The following is a 21,888-nucleotide window of genomic DNA, read 5'->3' as shown; positions in this document are numbered from 1 at the left end:
CTCATTATCTGTAGCCGCTTTATCCTGTTCTACAGGGTCGCAGGCAAGCTGGAGCCTATCCCAGGTGACTACGGGTGAAAGGTGGGGTACACCCTGGACAAGTCGCCAGGTCATCACAGGGCTGACACATAGACACAGACAACCATTCACACTCACACCTACGGTCAATTTAGAGTCGCCAGTTAACCTAACCTGCATGTCTTTGGACTGTGGGGGAAACCGGAGCACCCGGAGGAAACCCACGGGGAGAACATGCAAACTCCGCACAGAAAGGCCCTCGCCGGCTGCTGGGCTCGAACCCAGGACCTTCATGCTCTGAGGTGACAGTGCTAACCACTACACCACCTGCTTTTAAAAGTTGTAATTATCATAAAAAATAAAGAAGTCTGAACTTTTCATATAATAGTGCCAAGTAGAACTCAGAAAGATTTCCTGGTTTTGTGTACACACAAGAAGACTCTGAGGCCTGAGTATCACTAGGTATCGGATCGAGAGGAGTTGAGCGGTACAGTATCACCCAGCCCTGCGCTGTTGATGTTGAGCTGCGCTTCTCTCTCCCACGTGTCCGCGCGCGCTGTGCCTCTGCTCAGCACAAACATGGCGGACCAGGAGCTGGCGGAGCAGCGGACTCAGGTGGAGATCCTTCAGAACGGAGACTCACACGAGCCGCAAGACGAAACAGATCACGCAGAGGACGCGTCGAAGAAGAAAAAGAAGAAGAAAAAGAAGAGTAAAGCGGCGGTTGTAGGTAAAGAAACTCAAGTGATAGAACAAGCCGTGTTTGCTAACTACCGTCCAGCTCCACTGCTAACTTAGCCTGAGGAGCACTGAGCAGTTTCCCAGCACAGAGCTGACCGACTCTGACTAAAAGTTCGCTTAACTTCAGCAGGAATGCCCTGGGCCCCGTGTGGAGTGGTGTTTAACTTTATTTAGTGTTGTACAAAACACTTGACTGTTTGTTAGAATAGTCAAATATGCTAGCTTAAGCAGCTAATGCTAGTTATAATGTAAAAGATGCTAGCATGCAGTAGTACCGGTAAAAAACTGATACAGGCCGCATTCACCGGGTTCCCAAACCCGAAAACTAGCAAAATAAATAGTACACGACATAAAACTATATCACAGTTACACCCTTTGAGTAGTTACACACACACACACACACACACACAGCTGTAACATGCAGTCAGTTAAGTTTTACTGTCGTGTTTTTATTTACTGCCCCACACTGGTTAGCTCGTATTTTAGATCAGGGATACTCACCTAAACTTTGTGAAGGACTATTTAAATAAAACTCCTGGTTTTATAAAGCTCCAGGTTAACAGATGATATGACAAGGTCAGGGATTCGAACCCCATTAGATTAGATTAGATTAGATAATTTTATTTGTACCCAAAGGTAGATTTGGTGTGCAGCCAAGTGATCTCCACTCCTACAAAACATTTAAAACAAAGGACACGCTTAACATACAAACATTTGAAATATTACAGAAATGTTTAAAATGTGGGCGGCACGGTGGTGTAGTGGTTAGCGCTGTCGCCTCACAGCAAGAAGGTCCTGGGTTCGAGCCCCGTGGCCGGCGAGGGCCTTTCTGTGTGGAGTTTGCATGTTCTCCCCGTGTCCGCGTGGGTTTCCTCCGGGTGCTCCGGTTTCCCCCACAGTCCAAAGACATGCAGGTTAGGTTAACTGGTGACTCTAAATTGAGCGTAGGTGTGAATGTGAGTGTGAATGGTTGTCTGTGTCTATGTGTCAGCCCTGTGATGACCTGGCGACTTGTCCAGGGTGTACCCCGCCTCTCGCCCGTAGTCAGCTGGGATAGGCTCCAGCTTGCCTGCGACCCTGTAGAAGGATAAAGCGGCTAGAGATAATGAGATGAGATGTTTAAAAACAGTAAACATTAGACAATACCAAAGTAGCACATCCTAGAGTGACATAATGTCACATTGTGTAAAAAAAAAAAGACATACCAGCCATGATAGATTGATGAATATGTAATAAAATGAGACTGATAAGATCCTTAAATATATAAAGAAATTAAAAATTAATTATAAAATAAATTGTGCTATTACAGCCTATGTTTAGAAGTTATATTATTAATCTCTCTAATAGCAGAGGGGACAAAACTTCCTCTGAAACGCTTTGTCTTGCAGACAGGTAGGTTGTATCTGTAACCAGATGGAAGGAGCTGAAATTCCTTATACAGTGGGTGAGAGCTAGTCTGGTTAACACCAGACCATATCACAAGTGAAATATGGTCTGGAATCCGCCTATTGAATTTCTCGTAGGGGAGGTGTGGTTTACGATTGTCAATGGCCGTTTATTGGACGTTGCGAATGTCTATCATTTGGCGAATACGTGGCCCATGGCCAATCATGGCAGTTGTACCCGGTGACGTAGTTAGAGCGACGAAGAAGAGAAGACAAAACAAAAATAGGAAAACAATGGCACCAAACGATTACTGCCGTTTGTGCAAGACAAATATGAGAGAAGCTGGTTTGGTTAGTTTGGTTCGTATCGCTCGCCGCCATGTTAAATGTGATCCGTAAACAGTCCCAAATAAACAAGCTTCCGTTTGTCGAGTAGTACGCGTCACCGTCTTTCCACCCCTCCCCACTCTCTGATTGGCTCCCTAACTCAGGCGAGCCTTTAGACCATAGTTTCCATGCTGTCTTTTCAGATCGGAACGATTGTGCAAAGCAGCATGGGATTTCCCAGGCTAGGTGAGAGCTATCTTCCAAGATGGAACCAGCTATCCTCTGCAACTGTCTGGTGTACAGGGTCTCAGGACTAAAGGCCAATTTATGCTGACAACCCAGTCCTCGCAGATGGCATCTGCGAAGCCCCCCCCCCCCCCCCCCCTTTGCAGACGATCTGCGTGCACCTCTGAAAAATTGTGACCACCGCAGACAGCATCGCAGACAAGAGGGCTCTGATTGGTCCACTCTACATCCGCTGTACACGCACTTCTGCTTCCCTACTTTCCCGGTTTTTGTTTTCACGACTGCCATTTTTAAAAACACGAGCGATGATGGAGCAGCACGAAGAGCGGTTGATTGAGGATGTGAGGAAGTACGTACATCTGTACGACTCCAGTTCTAGTCATTATAAGTAACCGGAGGATAAACACTCCACTAACCACACCCACCAACTACTCCTAGCGATTTCGCGACTTCGCGCCTCCTTGCGTTGTGGCGGTGAATAACATCGCGCACGCCTATTACTCCCCGCTCAACGATAAATTACAACTGTCTGCGAAAAGCTATCTGCAAAAGCCTTGTCGCAAGAGCATGCAGAGGCCTTAAGTTGTGGCTCTCCAATCAGCCTGCCAGACCACTTAACTATTTGAAAAAGGGAATTCTTGTTTTTAAAAGACAGGTTGTTGAACCAGCATGCCAAGCAGAAAGATAAGATAGATTCAATAAAAGCACGGTAAAAGAGGGTAAGCAAGGTTCGATCAGTGTGAAAGTAAGACAGTTTCCTCAGACAATGCAGACGCTGGTTGGCCTTTTTAAAAACAGCTTCACAGTTTACCTCAAATGTGAGCTTGTTGTCAATGGTGTCAAGGTATTTGTACTTGTCTACACTCTCCACTTTCTGACCATTAATTTCTGTGGGCATCTGGATCTGGTTGTGTTTTCTAAAATCAATAACCATGTCTTTGGTCTTCGAGATATTTATCTGCAGGAATGATTTGTTACACCACTCTATAAATTCTTCCACTATTGGGCCATGACCTGCCTCCCCGCCTTGCAGTAAGCTCACAATCACTGTATCATCTGCATATTTTAAAATAGATCTGTTCACTGTATTGCATATTTGTATATAAAATAAAAAGGAGAGGGGACAGTACACATCCTTGTGATGACCCAGTGGAGCTGCAGGTCTGGTTAGACAGGGTGCTGTTGATCCTTACGCTCTGTGTTCGATTTATTAAAAAAGTTTAAAATCCACCCCAAAAGGTTGTTACTCAAGTTGAACTGCTCCTCAAGTCTTTCTATTAAAACATGCGGTTGGATTGAGTTAAAAGCAGACATAAAATCAATAAACAAGAGCCGAGCATGGGTGTCTTTCCCTTCTAGATGCTTAAAAATCAAATTTAAAAGGGTGGCTGTGGCGTCCTCAACTCCCCTTCGTGGTCTATAAGCAAACTGCAAAGTGTCCATATTCGGCTGTGTTTTCATCATGACTTCCGATTTTACTAGTTTTTCAAAGGTTTTCATCACTATGGATGTCAAAACAATAGGTCTGAAGTCATTCAGCACTTCAGGGCAGTTGGATTTGGGGACTGGGACTACCACAGCGTCCTTCCAGCATTTTGGCACATGCTGTGTTTCTAGGGACTTATTAAATATGTGATGGAATATTGGGGCCAGTTCTTCAGAGCATGTTTTGAGAAGGCGGCCGCAGATAGCATCCGGTCCTTGGCTCATTTGTGGTCCCCATCCGGTCCCCATCACCACTAAGTTGCCACTGCTGGGCCTTTAATGGGCATATCCTGGACCAATTTAGTGTTTTTTTTTAATATATGAAAGTATGTCCCTTTAGGGTTGTTTTACAATCAGGGTCCGCAAGCTAAAAATCACATTTAACACTTATTATCTTTGATATCAAAAGGCTTGACTAAATAAGCTTGGTTGTTTATTGTAGCCCTGTGATAGCTCTATTTACCATGCAAAAAAAAAAAAACCCTTGGTGATGACGTTATTTTTGGTGAATGTATGGCAATATATGTCATATTTAGCAAAATTACTCGTGTCATTTAGAAAAAGTGCTTTTTTGACCACAGGTAGCTCCAAAAGGGATGCACTTACATCATTCTTTATACCATAAAACACATATTTGGTTCCATATCATTGGAAACATAGTTAAGTTTTAATGTTGAATGCCAGTAAGTTTTCAGACTATTTTGATCAAATTAGTATGTAACTGTGTCAAAAAAATGTCCTCTCCGAGACAGCTAATTTTTCAATATAAAATAACATATCTAAAATGATTATTTTCATCCTAAAATGTGGTCAAGATATTGGGACATAAATATTAGAGACAACTAACACAAAGCTTACAGCCTTATATTTAAAAGCACTATGGAAGTAGTGGATTCTGAATTGTCAAAAAAAAAAGTCCTCTCCGAGAATCACTTCATTTGTTTCTCCCATCTTATTGAGGTTTTTCACCTGACGTCACAGGGTCACGTGACGCCCCGGTGTCCGCCGTTTTGAACGGCAAGCTAGCTAATGTCAACATCATAGTACCTAGTATGTTACTGTAGCAACGTTTACGTTCAGTCATTTGGATGACTGTTAAAACCTTTCAGTCTCAAGTTTTTCCTTTACTGTATTTACTAGTTTACTGAGCCAGCCAGCCCCGGAGCGCAATCCATTGATTAACTTTCTCCTGTATAGCCATGACTGAGTGGAATACTCTGCCATCAGAAATTATTTCTTGTAGAAGCCCACACACCTTTTCACATCTTGTTAAGCGCTGGCTAGTGTCAAGTCAGGAGTGTACACATCCATGAAATGTGTGTGGGTGTGTGTGGGTGTATCTGAGGGTGGGGGGATGTTGGGTAAGTGTGTGTATGTTAATGTTTGTGTTGTGGTTGTGGGTGATTGTGTGTTGGGTGAGTGTGTGTTTGTACAGCATGTGTGTTAACGTCTGTGTGTTATGGTTGGTGGAGATAGTAGTTTAGCTTTACAATCTGTGTTCTGTAATTTTATTTGTTTTTATTATTAATATGTTTTTTTTTTTATTCATTATTCCATCAACCTGCCCAGGGACTGCAGGCGGAAAGTAGCAATCTGCTATAACCTGGCACAAAGCATACTATCTTGTTGTACAGGATTAATGTTTTTTTTGTGCACTGTCCCTGATATGAAATAAATTACAATTACAATCTCCAGTGAGTGTTTGTAAGAATTTCATTATGAAGCTAATTTTTTTTTTTAAACATTTGTATTAAATTTGCATAGTTTTTTTCATTAGTTGTCTCACTATGGGAAAAAAAGGCTTCAATCTGAAACACAAAAGTTATATATTGACATTGTGATTCAGGTCCTAATTTGTTGGTTGGTGTTGTATTTCTTGTTATTCCTGTGAGAAGGTTGTTTGCCATGCTGATGACATTAACACAATTACAGTGCAGTTTAATAGGAGAATAAATTGTCAGGGATCTCAGACATAAGAAACAAGTGTTGCCAGGCAAAACAAACCTCGCCCGGTAGCACTTATGATGAATATGAAGGAAGATATCACGAAAAAAAACAATTTTAACCTTTTTGGTGACCTTGCCCTTGATTTTGACCCTGTGTTTGAACATACTTGGCCAATAAACATGGTTCTGATTCTCTGCTGTTCTCAGTCAGTCAGAACACATTGTACTGCTTACTGCTCTCGGCCAATCAAAACACACTGTACTGCTCTCGGCCAATCAGAACACGCCGTACTGCATGATTGTTACATTCTTATAGCACAATGGCATAGTGGCTGCCGCCTCTATATGAAGCAGTAGCCACAAAAACCTTGATCTTAACCGGATGACCCTCAAAATGTTGGGAGGTTCTATTTGAGACCAATGCCCATCTATCCTGAAAGTTTCATGAAGATTGATCCAGCAATTTTCCCATAATATCATTAACAAAACAAACAAAGAAACCCTACCGAAAACAATACCTCGACCCCTGGTGGACTCCGTCCCGGGCGAGGTAATAATGGTTAGGTTTCTCTGTTAGCTCCTAAAAACTATTATTAAAAAGCAGTTCACTTGAGTCACAAGACTTTTTACATTTGTGTTTGTGATTGCAAGTAACAGGAAATGCAAATGGGGAAGGAGATGCTGACATCAATAAAGTGATAAAACAGTTGGAGCAGCAGGCCTTGGATGACCAAGAGAAGGAAGAGGATGGCGAGGATGGTCTGTTCATTTTTTCCGTGTGATGTCATGCACCATGAATAGTTCTGTCATGATTTTCTGCTTATCGCCACATACTATTGATCCATTATGTGGAGATTGTTTTTTTACATTTGTTAAAACCTTTGCAAAGATGGCGAGGAAACGGAGTCAAGTGGAAAGAAGAAGAAAAAGAAGAAGAAGAAGAAGGGTGGTAAGTTATTTATTATATAGTTTTGTGTATGCAGTGATCTAACAGTGTAAATGCCCAGCAATTCATTATTTACATAATTTGCCCTTTTTAGGCAAGGTTCAAACAGACCCTCCATCTATTCCCATCTGCGATCTTTATCCAAGTGGAGTTTACCCCAAGGGACAAGAATGTGAATACCCACCTTTACAAGATGGGTAAAGATCATCAACACCAAAGCCCTCACCCATTGTAGTTGTCTCATGCTGTATTGTCTAATATTGCGAAATCATGGTGACGTGGTCCTGTGCTCCAATCAGGCGTGATGCTTCGTGGAGAATGAGCAGTGAAGAGAAGCGCGTGTTGAATCAGGCCAGTGAGGAAATGTGGAATGATTTCAGACAAGCCGCCGAGGCGCACCGGCAGGTCAGGAGCTACGTGATGAGCTGGATTAAACCAGGCATGACCATGATCGACATCTGGTAAGTTCACGGGTTTGCTTTCACCCTCTTAATACTTCCACAGTTGAGTACTATTCAAAACGAGTGAAAGCACCCATCAGCCCTGTTTTCGATATTCTGACCTATTGCTGTTATTTTATTATTCTAGTCAGAAGCTGGAGGACTGCTCCAGGAAGCTAATTAAAGAGAACGGGCTGAATGCGGGGCTTGCTTTTCCTACCGGCTGCTCCCTCAATCACTGTGCTGCACACTACACGCCCAACGCTGGCGACCCCACGGTGCTCCAGTACGACGATGTCTGCAAGATTGACTTTGGCACGCACATTAATGGTCTGTAATGTTGCGAATGAGAGAACTGCATCGTTTATCTGCTTGTTCTCATTCTTTTTTTGTTATCTTGTATTTCTTTTTTCATTAAGTTTAATCTGTGACTTTTGTCTTTACAGGTAGAATTATTGACTGTGCCTTTACTGTCACTTTCAACCCAAAGTATGATAAACTGCTGGAAGCTGTTAAAGATGCTACAAATACTGGGATTAAGGTAAATCTTCACAAGGAGATATGTTATTTACCAGCTGGGAGGTCCGTATCGTAAAATACCGTGACCGAGGTATTGAAAGTACTGAGCGAGGCCCTCTGAGCCGAGGTCACGGTATTTCACCATACGGACCGACCTTAAGCTGGTAAATAATTTATTTTTTTCTTTACCAAATTCTAACAGAAAACGAGAGCACCCGAAAGGGAAAATAGAGCCGGGGCGAGCCGCCATTTTGAATCCTCATTCACGGCTGTAATGCAAATGGCTTCCTCCTCGGTATACAAGTGCACTTCCATGGCAGGGGAAAAAACTACATTTTGCCACCTATGTAGTTCCCTATTTATACAAATAGGAGTCATTCAGGATTCAGCCATGTTTTTGCTCGGCGTTAGCAACAGTTACAGGTTTTAGCTTTCTACTGAAATGTTTTATTTCTTCTTCCTCAGGGTAGTAAAAGTCGCTTTTGCTGTGAAGACTGTCTTTATCGCTATCCGTGATGTAAAATTAATGCTATTTTCCTGAGAAATGCGAAAATAAATGTTGACAAAAATTGCTACTGTGTTGTGAATGAGTGAGTCGCCAGAGGTCCGTAACCGTGGTCCGTAAAGTAGGATACGGACCCACTCGCCAGCCAATCAGAGCGCAGGATTTGATGGAAACCGGACTGCGAAAAAAACAATCAAGTTTATTCCACGAAATCGAGTAGTACATGAGCTGATAAGCCATGTGTGACAAGATTGAGTAGAATACTGGTTTTATTCTATTCACATTCACTGGATTTTGAGAAACGGAGCATTTTTATTTTTTGCAAATTCAATAAATAAAAACGTTATACAAAACGTCCGACAAAATCATTTCTACTTAGAATGTAAACAGACCGATGAAATGACAGTAGCAATTTGTGAAAAATGCAAAAAAAAAAAAAAAATTGAAGAAAAATCATTCTTACCATCAAATACTTTAATTCCATATTTTGTTGCTTTGTATTTTTGGTGATTTGTTTCATCCTCGGTTGGTTCAGCAACATGCTCTGCCATTTTGTTTTTCTCTACTCATGGTATATGAGCTGATAGCCTAGCAGTAGAGTTGCCAATCAGAGTATGCGATTGCTCATATCCAGTGAATGCGGATAGAATAATTACAGTTTTTATATAGATCATAGTTTGTAGTAGTTTGTATTGAGACAAATAGCTTTCTTCAACACAGTAAATATTGTGCTATTTGATATGTGTATTTTAATTTCTAATTGCGCGTCTGGGTGTATCAGTGTGCAGGAATTGACGTCCGTCTTTGTGACATTGGAGAATCCATTCAGGAAGTTATGGAGTCTTATGAAGTGGAGTTAGATGGGAAAACATACCAAGGTATCTTTTTCTGTGCTTCAGTACAAATGATTGCCAGTAAAAGTAGGCATAATTGCAGGTTAGTAATGTTTTGTTGCATTGTGTTTCCCCTCCCTTCCCCCCAATAGTAAAGCCAATCCGCAATCTCAACGGCCACTCAATTGGACAGTACAGAATACATGCAGGAAAGACCGTGCCGATTGTCAAGGGTGGAGAAGCAACCAGAATGGAGGTTAGTGTCACCATTACCTCATTAATTTCTTACGATTGGATAATTTGAAAATGACCTTCCACTAAAAAAATTCATAGTCTTAAGAGTAAGCTTTAATAAGAACTGTATACACATTCGTTCCTACGTGATAGAATGGTGCATGAATGTGGGGGGGGGGAAGCCTTCATATAAATGGGTAACTTTATATTAGTGTATTGATTTATTTGTGATATTAGCTTCAGGCCTGCCCACTGATTTTAGCACATCTCACTCAGGTGGGGCTGGATAATATATTTATAATATTATTGTCTTACTGTATAATACAACATTGTGATAAATTACTCCCAAGTTTATAATTGTCAGAATATTTTATAGCCCTGATGACTTGGTTGTTCAAGCAGTAGTGCCCCTTCTGCTGTGTCATAAACAACATGCAACGTAAAGAATGAGCTATTCAACTATCGTTAGCTACGGTAGCTGGTTAAAATACAAAGCTTTGAAACTGAAGGATTCACTGGACTGCATGCTGAATATGAGCTTTCATGGAGACTCTGCCTGCCAAATCTGGCCTGGCACTCCTGACAAAGCGCTGACTCTGAATTATTATTACATGGCTGTCACGGTGACTCACAGCAGCTCGGGAGCGTTGGGTTCTAAAGGATTTTTCTCCTCGTTATCACACTCCTCCATCACATTTCTTTTCAAATGTTAAAAAAAAAAGGGCTGTAGCTTTAATACTACTTTTAATTATTTCACTTTTTAGTTATTTCATGCTGAGGCCTCTGAGCATTTTCATTATTTAAGCAAAAATGTAGTGGGTGTGTTTTATTTATTTATTTATTTATTTATCTTTAATTTTTAATCCCCTGCTGGCCGAAAGGCCCGAAGGGGGATTATGTCGTGGCGATGTCCCGGGAAGGGCTCTCACCTTCTGAAATCAACTCCTCTCACAAATTTTGGAGGAATTTCACGAAACTTGGCAGGATTCTTTGTTATATGTTGGTAATACGCATATTGTAATTGCGTTAAATTGGGTCACGTTTTACGAGAGTTACAGCCCTTGATTAACAAAATTGTAATTTGACAATGTCATGAGTGTTTTTTCTCCTTCTGAAATCAACTCCTCTCACAATTTTTGGAAGAATTTCACAAAACTTGGCAAGGGTTTGTTATATGTTGGTAGTGTGCATATTGTTGTTCAATTTGGTTGCATTTTACCAGAGTTGTAGCCCTTGATTAACAACCTTGTACTTTGACAATTTCATGAAGGTGTGCTCACCTTCTGACATCAACTCCTCTCACAATTTTTGGACAAATTTCTCTAAGCTTGGCAAAAGGCCTTATTATATGACGGTAATGCGCATATTGCGATTTAATTTCGTTCGTGAAAATTTTACCAGAGTTGTGGCCCTTGATTAAACAATTTGTACTTTGACAGTTTCATGAGGGAGTACGTTCTTCTGAAATCAACTCCTCTCGCAATTTGTGGAGGAATTTCACCAAACTTTGCAAAAGGCCTTGTTATATGACAGTTATACGCATATTGAAATTTCATTTAATTTGGGCAAATTTTACCAGAGTTATGCCCTTGATTATTAGCAAACTTGTACTTTGGCAATTTCATCAAGGTGTGCTTGCTTTCTGAAATCAACTTCCCTCGCAATTTTTATCCCCCGCTGGCTGAAAGGCCCGAAGGGGGATTACGTCGTGGTGATGTCCGTCCCAGGAAGGGTACTCACCTTCTGAAATCAGATCCTCTCACAATTTTTGGAGGAATTTCACGAAACTTGACAGGATTCTTTGTTATATATCAGTAATGCGCATATTGCAATTTCGTTCAATTCAATCACGAGTTGCCAGCAGGGGATATTGTGCTCTCAGAGCACTCTTGTCCTAAATATGAATGTGCCCGTGTTGTTGGAGAGGATCTTTATCAGCACAGGCAGGTTACTGAAATTATCTGTGATGTATCATAAGTGCAGTAAATAGTCTATGTCCAGCCTTTTTGCATCCTTCCAGATTCTCTATGATACTGTAGAGATTGATACTGGTGAGTGCCAGACTAAACCCCTAGAACAAAAAGCTAAACCTTTTTTGAGGGTGTGTCTAAACATTTATTATCTTCTTTACACTTGTTTATCGGCTTCAGGCAGCTTGTTAGAACTAAGGTGTGCCTAAAACCTGCTCTTAACCCTCCTTCAAGTAACTATTCAATTTGACACGAAACACGTGTGTGCACAGGAAATGAAACAAATGTGCACTTTACACAGACAAATCCAATAAAATCTTGGGAACTGTAATCCTTTAACCATCAGTTATGTATGTTTTGTGTGTTAAGTCTCACTGCTTGACTGTTTACAGGAGGGAGAGGTGTATGCCATCGAGACTTTTGGAAGCACTGGGAAGGGCATGGTGCACGATGACATGGAGTGTTCACATTACATGAAAAACTTTGAAGTTGGACATGTGCCCATCAGGCAAGTTTTCAGACTTTCTCAAATTATGAGAAAACAAAGCTGCCTTGCGAATAAAGAAATGGAAAATAACAAGGAGTGTTTTATCACAAATAACAATGCAGCCATGATCTTATTCTGTAAAGAGTGCAAAGAAACCCCAAACATTTTTCCATATTAGTTTTTAATATTGATATTTTCCACAACTAGAATGTTGCTATACAACGGTCACAATGCCGCATTCAACAAAATTTTAACCTAACCATAGAAATTCACTCTTACAGATAGTTGGATGGCCACAGCAACTTATTAATAGTGTTGTTTAAGGATATTTTGATAGCTGGGGACAAATATTCTAGAACGCATCCTAAAATGTGTGCTGTAGATATTCTTATTTCAGTTTTACAGTTTAATTTCCATGAAAACTATTAAATAAGTCAGGACATGTCCTCATTTATGTCTAAACAAATGCTCAATAGTATGCAAAGACCTTGCCCTGTAAACACTGCAGTAGCAGATGGAGATGTGGAATTGTGAGAAAGAGAGTGAGTTGTCAGTAAAATCAATTTCTCAATAGTTTTATTTCACTTCCTTGTGTTCAACAGTAGTATTTTCCTCTTCCTCATTGGGAAACCTAATGCCATTTCTTCCGCATGAGACATACCATGGGCGAGAGGGAAGAGACTGCCATGGCCTGGTACTGATCTAAGGCGAGGTGGTTGAAAACCCCTGTTCTAAGAAACTGAAAAGAACAAATTTGCAAATGATCAAATTGATACTTAGAAATTGTACATACAGTGCCTTGCAAAAGTATTCATACCCCTTGAACTTTTTCACATTTTTCCACCTTACAACCACGAACTTAAAAGTTTTTTATTGAGATTTTATGTGATAGACCAACACAGAGTAGCACATAATTGTGACGTGAAACGAAAATGATAAATGGTCTTCAAAATTTTAAACAAATAAAAATCTGAAAAATGTGGTGTGCATTAGTATTCAGCCCCCTGTCTTCTGATACCTCTAAATACAATCCAGTGCAATCAATTGCCTTCAGAAGTCATCTAATTAGTTAATGGAGTCCTACTGTGTGTAATTTACTCTCAGTATAAATACACTTGTTCTGTGAAGGCCTCAGTGGTTTGTTAGAGAACACTGAAGAACAAACAGCATCATGAAGACCAAAGAACTCACCAGACAGGTCAGGGATAAAGTTCTGGAGAAGTTTAAAGCAGGGTTAGGTTATAAAAAAATATCCCAAGCTCTGAACATCTCAAGAAGCACTGTTCAATCCATCATTCAAAAGTGGAAAAAGTATGGCACAACTGCAAACCTACCAAGACATGGCCGTCCACCTAAACTGACAGAGCGAGCAAGGAGAGCACTGGTCAGAGAAGCAGCCAAGAGGCCCATGATCACTCTGGAGGAGCTGCAGAAATCCACAGCTCAGGTGGGAGAATCTCTGCACAGGACAACTATAAGTCGTACACTCCACAAATCTGGCCTTTTTGGAAGAGGAGTGGCAAGAAGAAAGCCATTGTTGAAAGACAGGCATAAGAAGCCATGTAGGGGACACAGCAAACATGTGGAAGAAGGTGCTTTGGTCAGATGAGACCAAAGTTGAACTTTTTGGCCTAAATGCAAAGCGCTATGTGTGGCGGAAAACTAACACTGCTCATCACCCTGCACACACCATCCCCACTGTGAAACATGGTGGTGGCAGCATCATGCTATGGGGATGCTTTTCTTCAGCAGGGACAGGGAAGCTGGTCAGGGTTGATGGGAAGATGGATGGAGCTAAATACAGGGCAATCCTGGACGAAAACCTGTTGGAGGCTGCAAAAGACTTGAGACTGGGAAGGAGATTCACCTTCCAGCAAGACAATGACCCTAAACATACAGCCAGAGCTACAATGGAATGGTTTAGATCAAAGAATATTCATGTGTTAGAATGGCCCAGTCAAAGTCCAGACCTAAATCCCATTGAGCATCTGTGGCAAGACTTGAAAATTGCTGTTCACAGACGCTCTCCATCCGATCTGGCTGAGCTTGAGCTATTTTGCAAAGAAGAATGGGCAAAAATTTCAGTGTCTAGATGTGCAAAGCTGGTAGAGACATACCACAAAAGACCTGCAGCAAAAGGTGGCTCTACAAAGTATTGATGCAGGGGGGTTGAATACTAATGCACATCACATTTTTCAGATTTTTATTTGTTTAAAATTTTGAAGACCATTTATCATTTTCATTTCACTTCACAATTATGTGCTACTCTGTGTTGGTCTGTCACATAAAATCTCAATAAAAAATTTTTAAGTTTGTGGTTGTAAGGTGGAAAAATGTGAAAAAGTTCAAGGGATATGAATACTTTTGCAAGGCACTGTACTTGAGCCCTTTTTACACAGATATTCCGTATTATTAGTCTATCCATGTTCACTGGATATGAGCAATCGTGCGCTCTGATTGGCTATTCTACTACTAGGCTATCAGCTTGTATACCGTGAGTAGAGGCGAACAAAATGGCGGAGTGTGTTGCTGAACCAACCGAGGATGAAATAAAAGCTACTTGAAAACAAAACCCCCAGAAATACAAAAAACCCAACAAAATATGGAATAAAAGTATTTGATGGTAAGAACGTGTCTTTTTTTTTTCCCGCCCCCCAAGAATTATTATTATAGCATTTTTCACAAATTGCTACTGTCATTTCGCTGATTTGTTTACATTTTAAGCGGAAGTTATTTTGTCGGACATTTTGTACAAAATTTTTATTTCTTGAATTTGCAAAAATTAAAAATGTTCTGTTTCTCAAAATGCAGCGAATGTGACTAGAATAAAAGTTGTTCCACTCAATCTCGTCATACGTGGCTTATAGCCAACTTGGTGCTATGTGCCTCGTTGGTTATCAGCTCATGCACAACACGATTTCGTGGAATAACTGTTAAATACTGATGTAAAGAAGATACTTCAAAAATCTGGCTTTAGTGATTTACACCGAACCAAATAAAGCCGGCATGAAGCTGCGCTAGTGGTGTGTTGTGGTTATTTTTTATTTTATTTTTTTTATTAAGGTGTTAGATTTGTGAGCGGGCGTCCCAGAGGTGTGATGTTAGAATGGAGCGTCGGCATCTAGAGTGACACATCTCCGTGTCAGAAATATGAATACCCTGATCATACCAGCTCTGCTTTAAAAATGACGGCAGGTGAACTCAGCGTTGAGGTGCTTTTGTTCGCTGTGCACATTTATACCGCTCTTCAAACACAAGCAAAGTGACTGAGTGTCCTATGCAACATGTCATCACTGCGATTAAATAATTCACATTTAAGGGATGTAACAACATCCATCCATCCATCCATAAAAACATGTTTGTGTCCTTTAGCCAAGCTGGCTTTTCGAGGGGGGGGCTGTCTGTTTCAGAAAACTACATGCGCGCACACACGGGGAGAGAGAGAGAGAGAGAGCACCCTGTCCTACCATGCCACCTGTCCATTTTACACAGATGTCAATTCCAGCTCTGTTACTACCAATCAGTCTGGCCCAGAAACAGAATAACACAGATCCCCATTTCGCATTTGGGCATTTTATACAGAACGCGAAGCAGAATAAAGATTCCTGCCTTGAACAGGTCGTGTAAAAGGGGCTTTGAAAGCACAAACTCTTTTTAAAATTCTCGGCTGCGTTTAGCCTGTTTACCAAACCACTGTAGAGTTTCTTTAGATTCAGCAGGAGTTCTGGAACTCAGTTACTATGTTTCCTCCCACACCTCCTGTTTCAAAAGGAAAATACGGGTGTTGTAGTACTATCCATTGTTTTCAGTAGCCCCTTCTACTGCTACCTTAAACATGATGTACTTTGTGGCACTTAATTGCAGTAAACAATGCAAAACAAAGGTGTTTTTTTTTTTTTTAAATATCCCTGCTCTAAGGGGGGGGGGTTACCTCTGTCCAGCCGTCCATATTTCTGTCTGTCTGAAACACCCTTTTTCTCAGCAACCACAAATCATTGCCACTTGGTACTAAACTTCAGCTTGGGGTTCTGTGCCGTGTATACCGTTTTCAGGTTTGTCGCACATCAACTTCCTGTTTACCAACTTGATGTATTTACGAAACGTATGAAAATTTTGTAAATCCATCCTATATGTTTCGTAAATACATCAAGTCGGTAAACAGGAAGTTGGTGTGCGACAAACCTGAAAACGGTATACACGGTATAGAACCCCAAGCTGAAGCTCAGTACCAAATATCAAGCAGGTGTGATTTTGTAGTTGCTGAGAAAAGTGTTATGAAAATTTTGTAAATCCATCCTATAACACTTTTCTCAGCAACTACAAATCACACCTGCTTGATATTTAGTACCAAGCTTCAGCTAAAGGATAAAGATGTTATTTACCAGCTGGGAGGTCCGTATCATGAAATACCGTGACCGAGGTCTTGAAAGTACTGAGCGAGGCCCTCTGGGCCGAGGTCACAGTATTTCACCATACGGACCGACCTTAAGCTGGTAAATAATATATTTATTTTTTTCTTTACCAAATTCTAACAGAAAACGAGAGCGCCCGAAAGGGAAAATAGAGCCGAGGCGAGCCGCCATTTTGAATCCTCATTCACGGCTGTAATGCAAATGGCTTCCTCCTCGGTATACAAGTGCACTTCCATGGCAGGAAAAAAACTACATTTTGCCGCCTATATCGTCCCCTGTTTATACAAAATTGAGTCATTCAGGATTCAGCCATGTTTTTATTCGGCGTTAGCAACAGTTACAGGTTTTAGCTTTCTCATGAAATCTTTGTTTATTTCTTCTTCCTCAGGGTAGTAAAACTGGCTTTCGCTGTGAACACTCGTTATCACTATCCATGCTGTAAAATTAATGCTATTCTCCTGAGAAATGTGAAAATAAATGTTGACAAAAATTGCTACTATGTTTGTTGTTGCTGTGAACGAACGAGTCGCCAGAGGTCCATATCCGGGGTCCGTATCGTAGGATACAGACCCACTCGCCAGCCAATCAGAGTGCAGGATTTGATGGAAACCGCACCGTGAAAAAAATAGTCAGTTAATTGTCCTTTGATGTTACTATATTTGTGCAAAATGACCTGTTTCTGCACTTGGACTAGCAGATTAATACGGACACCTTTTTCTCTTGGATGTGATGGTATTTAATTGTGTAAATGACTGTTTCTGTCATTGGAACCAGTGGATTCAGATAAGCATTTTATTCCCGTGTTTCTTTCCAAACGACATGTTAATCAACAAATGGTTGAAAAGATAGATTTGTGAATGGTTTGTACTCATATGTAAGTATTCAGACAGTGAGGCACAACAAATTCTCCCCAGGGCCTTATCGCATCATGGTATAGATATAATGCTATATTGTCTGAATATGATGCTATCTGTGTTAATTTTATAATAGATTATACAGTGATTTTGACGCTATTTCAAGAAGCAAAATGCTGTTTCAAAATGACCGTTTACTAGGATGCTATTTGAAATCCCTGGGGAGAAAACTGCTCTTTATTTACTTGTTTCAGGGTTAATTATTTGTTGAAGTCAACATTCATAATAAGTGTCCTATTCCTTCGATTCCTTGCATTCTGATATAAGTGAGAGCGGGGGGGGATGCGTAAGTGAGCAGTAGCTCACAGTTGATCTTGTTTGACTTACCTTTTAATGTACATCCATTTCATTATTTTATATTTGGAAATATGATGTATAACAGCACACGCAGAACGCATTTCAGCCAACCTCTCTGACTGTGTGGCTAAAACTGTTGGGTTACTTGGTCCCTGTGTACAACTATGCAGATATTTTTGAAAACGTAGCCGTTTCTCTGCGTTTTGGCTCTGGTCCGCATGAAAATTAGTCTGGTTAACACCAGACCATATCACAAGTGAAATATGGTCTGGAATCCGCCTATTGAATTTCTCGTAGGGGAGGTGTGGTTTACGATTGTCAACGGCCGTTTATTGGACGTTGCGAACGTCTATCATTCGTAGCCCATGACCAATCATGGCAGTTGTACCCGGTGACGTAGTTAGAGCGATGAAGAGGCGAAGAAAGACTGAAACGCCAAACGCTGTTCTTTTTTTAAAACAAACTTTCGCTCTAAACTATTCGGAACAGTGTCTAAAGCTTGATCGAAAGTTTGGTTCGTATCGCTCGCCGCCATGTTAAATGTGATCCGTAAACAGTCCCAAATAAACTACAAGCTTCTGTTTGTCGAGTAGTACGCGTCACCGTCTTTCCACCCCTCCCCACTCTCTGATTGGCTCCCTAACTCAGGCGAGCCTTTAGACCATAGTTTCCATGCTGTCTTTTCGGATCGGAACGATTGTGCAAAGCAGCATGGGATTTCCCAGGCTACATGAAAATAGTGCGTTTTGTCAGTTAGGAAAATCCCCTCTATTTTCAGTTTGCATGTGGGCTGGAAAAAGTCAGCATCAAAAATGTCATGACAGTGCCTAACTGCACTTACCTGTTGCAGATTTGCACAGTTATGAACTGTTTCTAGTTGTTTTATTACTACACCCTCATGTGGACATGCCAGAATATGATGCATCCTGTACGCTGCTCCTGAATCCACACTCCAGCAGTATAAACCACACTGCAGACACAGATTTCAGATAAGATCTGAGAAGTCGTTCCCCTTCTGTGGTGTAGTGGTTAGCACTGTCGCCTCACAGCAAGAAGGTTCGGGGTTCGAGGCCGACGAGGGCCTTTCTGTGTGGAGTTTGCATGTTCTCCCCGTGTCTGCGTGGGTTTCCTCCGGGTGCTCCGGTTTCCCCCACAGTCCAAAGACATGCAGTTAGGTTAACGTGGGGCTGCCTTGGGCTGAGGTGCCCTTGAGCAAGGTACCTGACCCCTGACTGCTCCCCGGGCGCTCTAGTGTGGCTGCCCACTGCTCTGTGTGTGTGTGTGTGTGTGTGTGTGTGTGTGTGTGTGTGTTCACTGCTTCAGATGGGTTAAATGCAGAGGATGAATTTCACTGTGCTTGAAGTGTGCATGTGACAAAGGTTTCTTCTTCATGTCACACATTTATACCTGTTTGTTGTTTTTGTTTCAAACTTTTGGCCGCCCGTGACCCTGAAGAGAATAAAGCAGTTACTGAAGATGAATGAAGGTTAAAAGTTTTAACCATGTTTAACCATCCCCCCCCCCCCCCCCCCCCCCCCACACACACACACACACACGCACGCGCACACACTCCTCATTGTCTTCTGATCTGTACACATCTCTCCATCTTATTCTTGAGTTGTTTGACGTGACCTTTTGGGTTAAGTCAAATGAAACTTCATGTGCACCGGGGTATAAAGAAATACTTAATTGCTTATAATTCCTCAAGACGACACGTAATGCAGACGTATTTACAACTATGGATAGAATAAAATAATCTAGTCACCTTATTGGCTGGCATGCTCATGTGAGTGGTTTCAAAACGCTTTTGTGTGTTTATGTAAATGGAGATATTTTCAGAAACGGTGTTCGTGTGGGCAGAGTTTTTAAAACGGAGAGGTGAAAATACGCTTTCAAAAATATCTGTATACATGTGGACAGGGCCGCAGTAATATATGAAACTTTTGTGTGTTCTGTAATTATGAACTGTGTTATATGGAATGTTCAAGTAGCCATTCTTAATCAGCATGGTCCTGTTTTCTTTACCCTCACAGGCTGCCAAGGGCCAAGCATTTGCTGAATGTTGTCAATGAGAACTTTGGCACATTGGCATTCTGCCGTCGCTGGCTTGACCGTCTGGGTGAAACCAAATACCTGATGGCACTGAAGAACCTGTGTGACCTGGGCATCATCGACCCGTACCCACCTCTGTGCGACACTAAAGGCTGTTACACGGCTCAGTTTGAACACACCATCCTACTGAAGCCAACCTGTAAGGAGGTGGTCAGCAGAGGCAACGATTACTAAAACTAGTGCTCACCAATTTCTCAAAATTTCACTGATACACATGTTCATGTTGTTGTTCAAGTTGCTTAAGGGGCTAAATGCATAGCGGGCCTGTGTCAGAGCTTTAAATCTTCTGGAAACATTGTATGGAAATACAGTGCTTTTTGGTGCTGGCATTCTGAAAGCCATTTGCATTTGCCACGAAAACAGTCCAGTGCTCTCATTCCTCACCTACTGAGCAGCCTCACGATGAGGACATGTCAAATTTTGAAAAATTGGTGGACTTCTCTTAACATATAGCATGTGTATGTTAGCCCAGGGAAGACTACGATTGACCCATATTATTAAACCATAATGCAAAAAAGTATTTAGAAAGGGTGTGGAGAACATCATATTCACTGATATATATATGTATGTTTCTTTTATTTGTAGCCATATTTGATTGCATTCTTTATTAGAACCATGCACAGAGTAATAAGACCCTGTAGAAATTGGATTGCTGAAATTGTTTATTCGTAAAACAATGTACATACAGCTTATACATGCATTCATGCTTTTTGCATCTAGGGAAAAATAATCCTTGCTTCACTTGGACTAGAACAAAAGATGATGGCTATGGATAATAGCCTTGAATGTTTTGGCTAAACTTTTTTTCAGACTGAAAACAGTCACACCTCTCTGGGTAACGCACAATGCTGTTTTATTTTGAATTACAAATAAAATTTGTAAGAAATTAGTCATTCTCAGCTTTTGTAAGTAAACTAAAATTTAAAAGTGAAGTTTTTTTCTTTAATTCAATCTATACAATAAAAATAACTAATGTCATCGCACGGTGTTTATTAACTTAAACAAAAGTTAAGAACCATTAAAATCATTGTAAATAGACTGCATATTTAATATTTTAGGCATACAAGTTATTTGTATGCATCTTGAATATGAAACACCATTATTATCAACCAAACAGTCAACAGAACAACTCGGTTCCATTAAAGGGTGATACAAATTAAAAATAAGATGAATAGAATAAATGCTGAAATTATAGTAAGCACATATTTGTCTGATGTTGACTGAATTGACCTGTATAGTGGCAGGTTTTTTGTTGCTGCTTCTTCAGCTGTTCCCAGTGACACCTTTCTGTTTTAGCCAGCATTAACTTTTTTCAGCAGTTTGTGCTACAGTAGCTCTTTTGTGGGATTGGACCATATTGGCTAACCTTCGTGCCCCATGCGAATCAATGAGCCTTTAACACCCATGACCCTATCGCTGGTTCACTGGTTGTCCTTCCTTGGACCACTTTTGGTAGGTACTAACCACTGCATACCGGAACACCCCACAAGATGGGCCATTTTGGAGATGCTCAGACCCAGTCATCTAGCCATCACAATTTAGCCCTTGTCAAAGTCACTCAGATCCTTACACTTGCCCATTTTTCCTGCTTCCAACACATCAACTTCAAGGACTGTCTGTTCTCTTGCTTCCTAATATATCCCACCCTTTGACAGGTGCCATTGTAATGAGATAATCAATGTTATTCACTTCAGCTGTCCGTGATCATAATGTTGTGGCTGATCTGTGTATATTCAATCGAATACAAAGACAAGATATTTAATGTTCAAACTGATCAACATGATTAATTTTTTTGTAAATATACACTTACTCGGGGTGGCACGGTGGTGTAGTGGTTAGCGCTGTCGCCTCTCAACAAGAAGGTCTGGGTTCGAGCCCCGTGGCCGGCGAGGGCCTTTCTGTGCGGAGTTTGCATGTTCTCCTCGTGTCCACGTGGGTTTCCTCCGGGTGCTCTGGTTTCCCCCACAGTCCAAAGACGTGCAGGTTAGGTTAACTGGTGACTCTAAATTGACCGTAGGTGTGAGTGTGAATGGTTGTCTGTGTCTATGTGATGACCTGGCGACTTGTCCAG

The 21,888-nt window shown here is 41.2% G+C and overlaps 1 protein-coding gene across 2 annotated transcripts; it reads left to right on the top strand.

Moving 5' to 3' along the window:
* Positions 1-559: 559 nt before the first annotated feature.
* Positions 560-20,706, top strand: metap2b (methionyl aminopeptidase 2b). 2 transcript variants are annotated; one of them, XM_060914975.1, is made up of 11 exons: positions 560-748; positions 6,806-6,907; positions 7,038-7,097; positions 7,189-7,291; positions 7,394-7,555; positions 7,683-7,864; positions 7,981-8,075; positions 9,340-9,436; positions 9,544-9,647; positions 11,988-12,103; positions 19,739-20,706. In XM_060914975.1, exons 1-11 carry the CDS (start codon positions 598-600, stop codon positions 19,989-19,991), a joined length of 1,425 nt encoding a protein of 474 aa, XP_060770958.1. In that variant the 5' UTR covers positions 560-597; the 3' UTR covers positions 19,992-20,706. The 2 variants fall into 2 exon arrangements, with proteins under 2 accessions (XP_060770958.1, XP_060770957.1); XM_060914974.1 differs by having other exon boundaries at positions 6,800-6,907.
* The last annotated feature ends 1,182 nt before the right edge of the window (positions 20,707-21,888 follow it).

Source organism: Neoarius graeffei, chromosome 2, assembly GCF_027579695.1.
Source record: "Neoarius graeffei isolate fNeoGra1 chromosome 2, fNeoGra1.pri, whole genome shotgun sequence".
Lineage (NCBI taxonomy): Eukaryota > Metazoa > Chordata > Actinopteri > Siluriformes > Ariidae > Neoarius > Neoarius graeffei.
The sequence above is the reverse complement of the archived record's forward strand: the minus strand, read 5'-3'. Positions and strand labels throughout refer to the sequence as shown.

What these genes read in the sequence shown, in the direction of transcription:
- metap2b (XM_060914974.1), top strand. Translation starts at nt 598, where the DNA reads ATGGCGGACCAGGAGCTGGCGGAGCAGCGGACTCAGGTGGAGATCCTT. An exon ending in ATGACCATGATCGACATCTG is followed by an intron (nt 7,556 to 7,682) that starts GTAAGTTCACGG and finishes TTATTATTCTAG; the next exon opens with TCAGAAGCTGGAGGACTGCT. An exon ending in AGATGGGAAAACATACCAAG is followed by an intron (nt 9,437 to 9,543) that starts GTATCTTTTTCT and finishes TCCCCCCAATAG; the next exon opens with TAAAGCCAATCCGCAATCTC.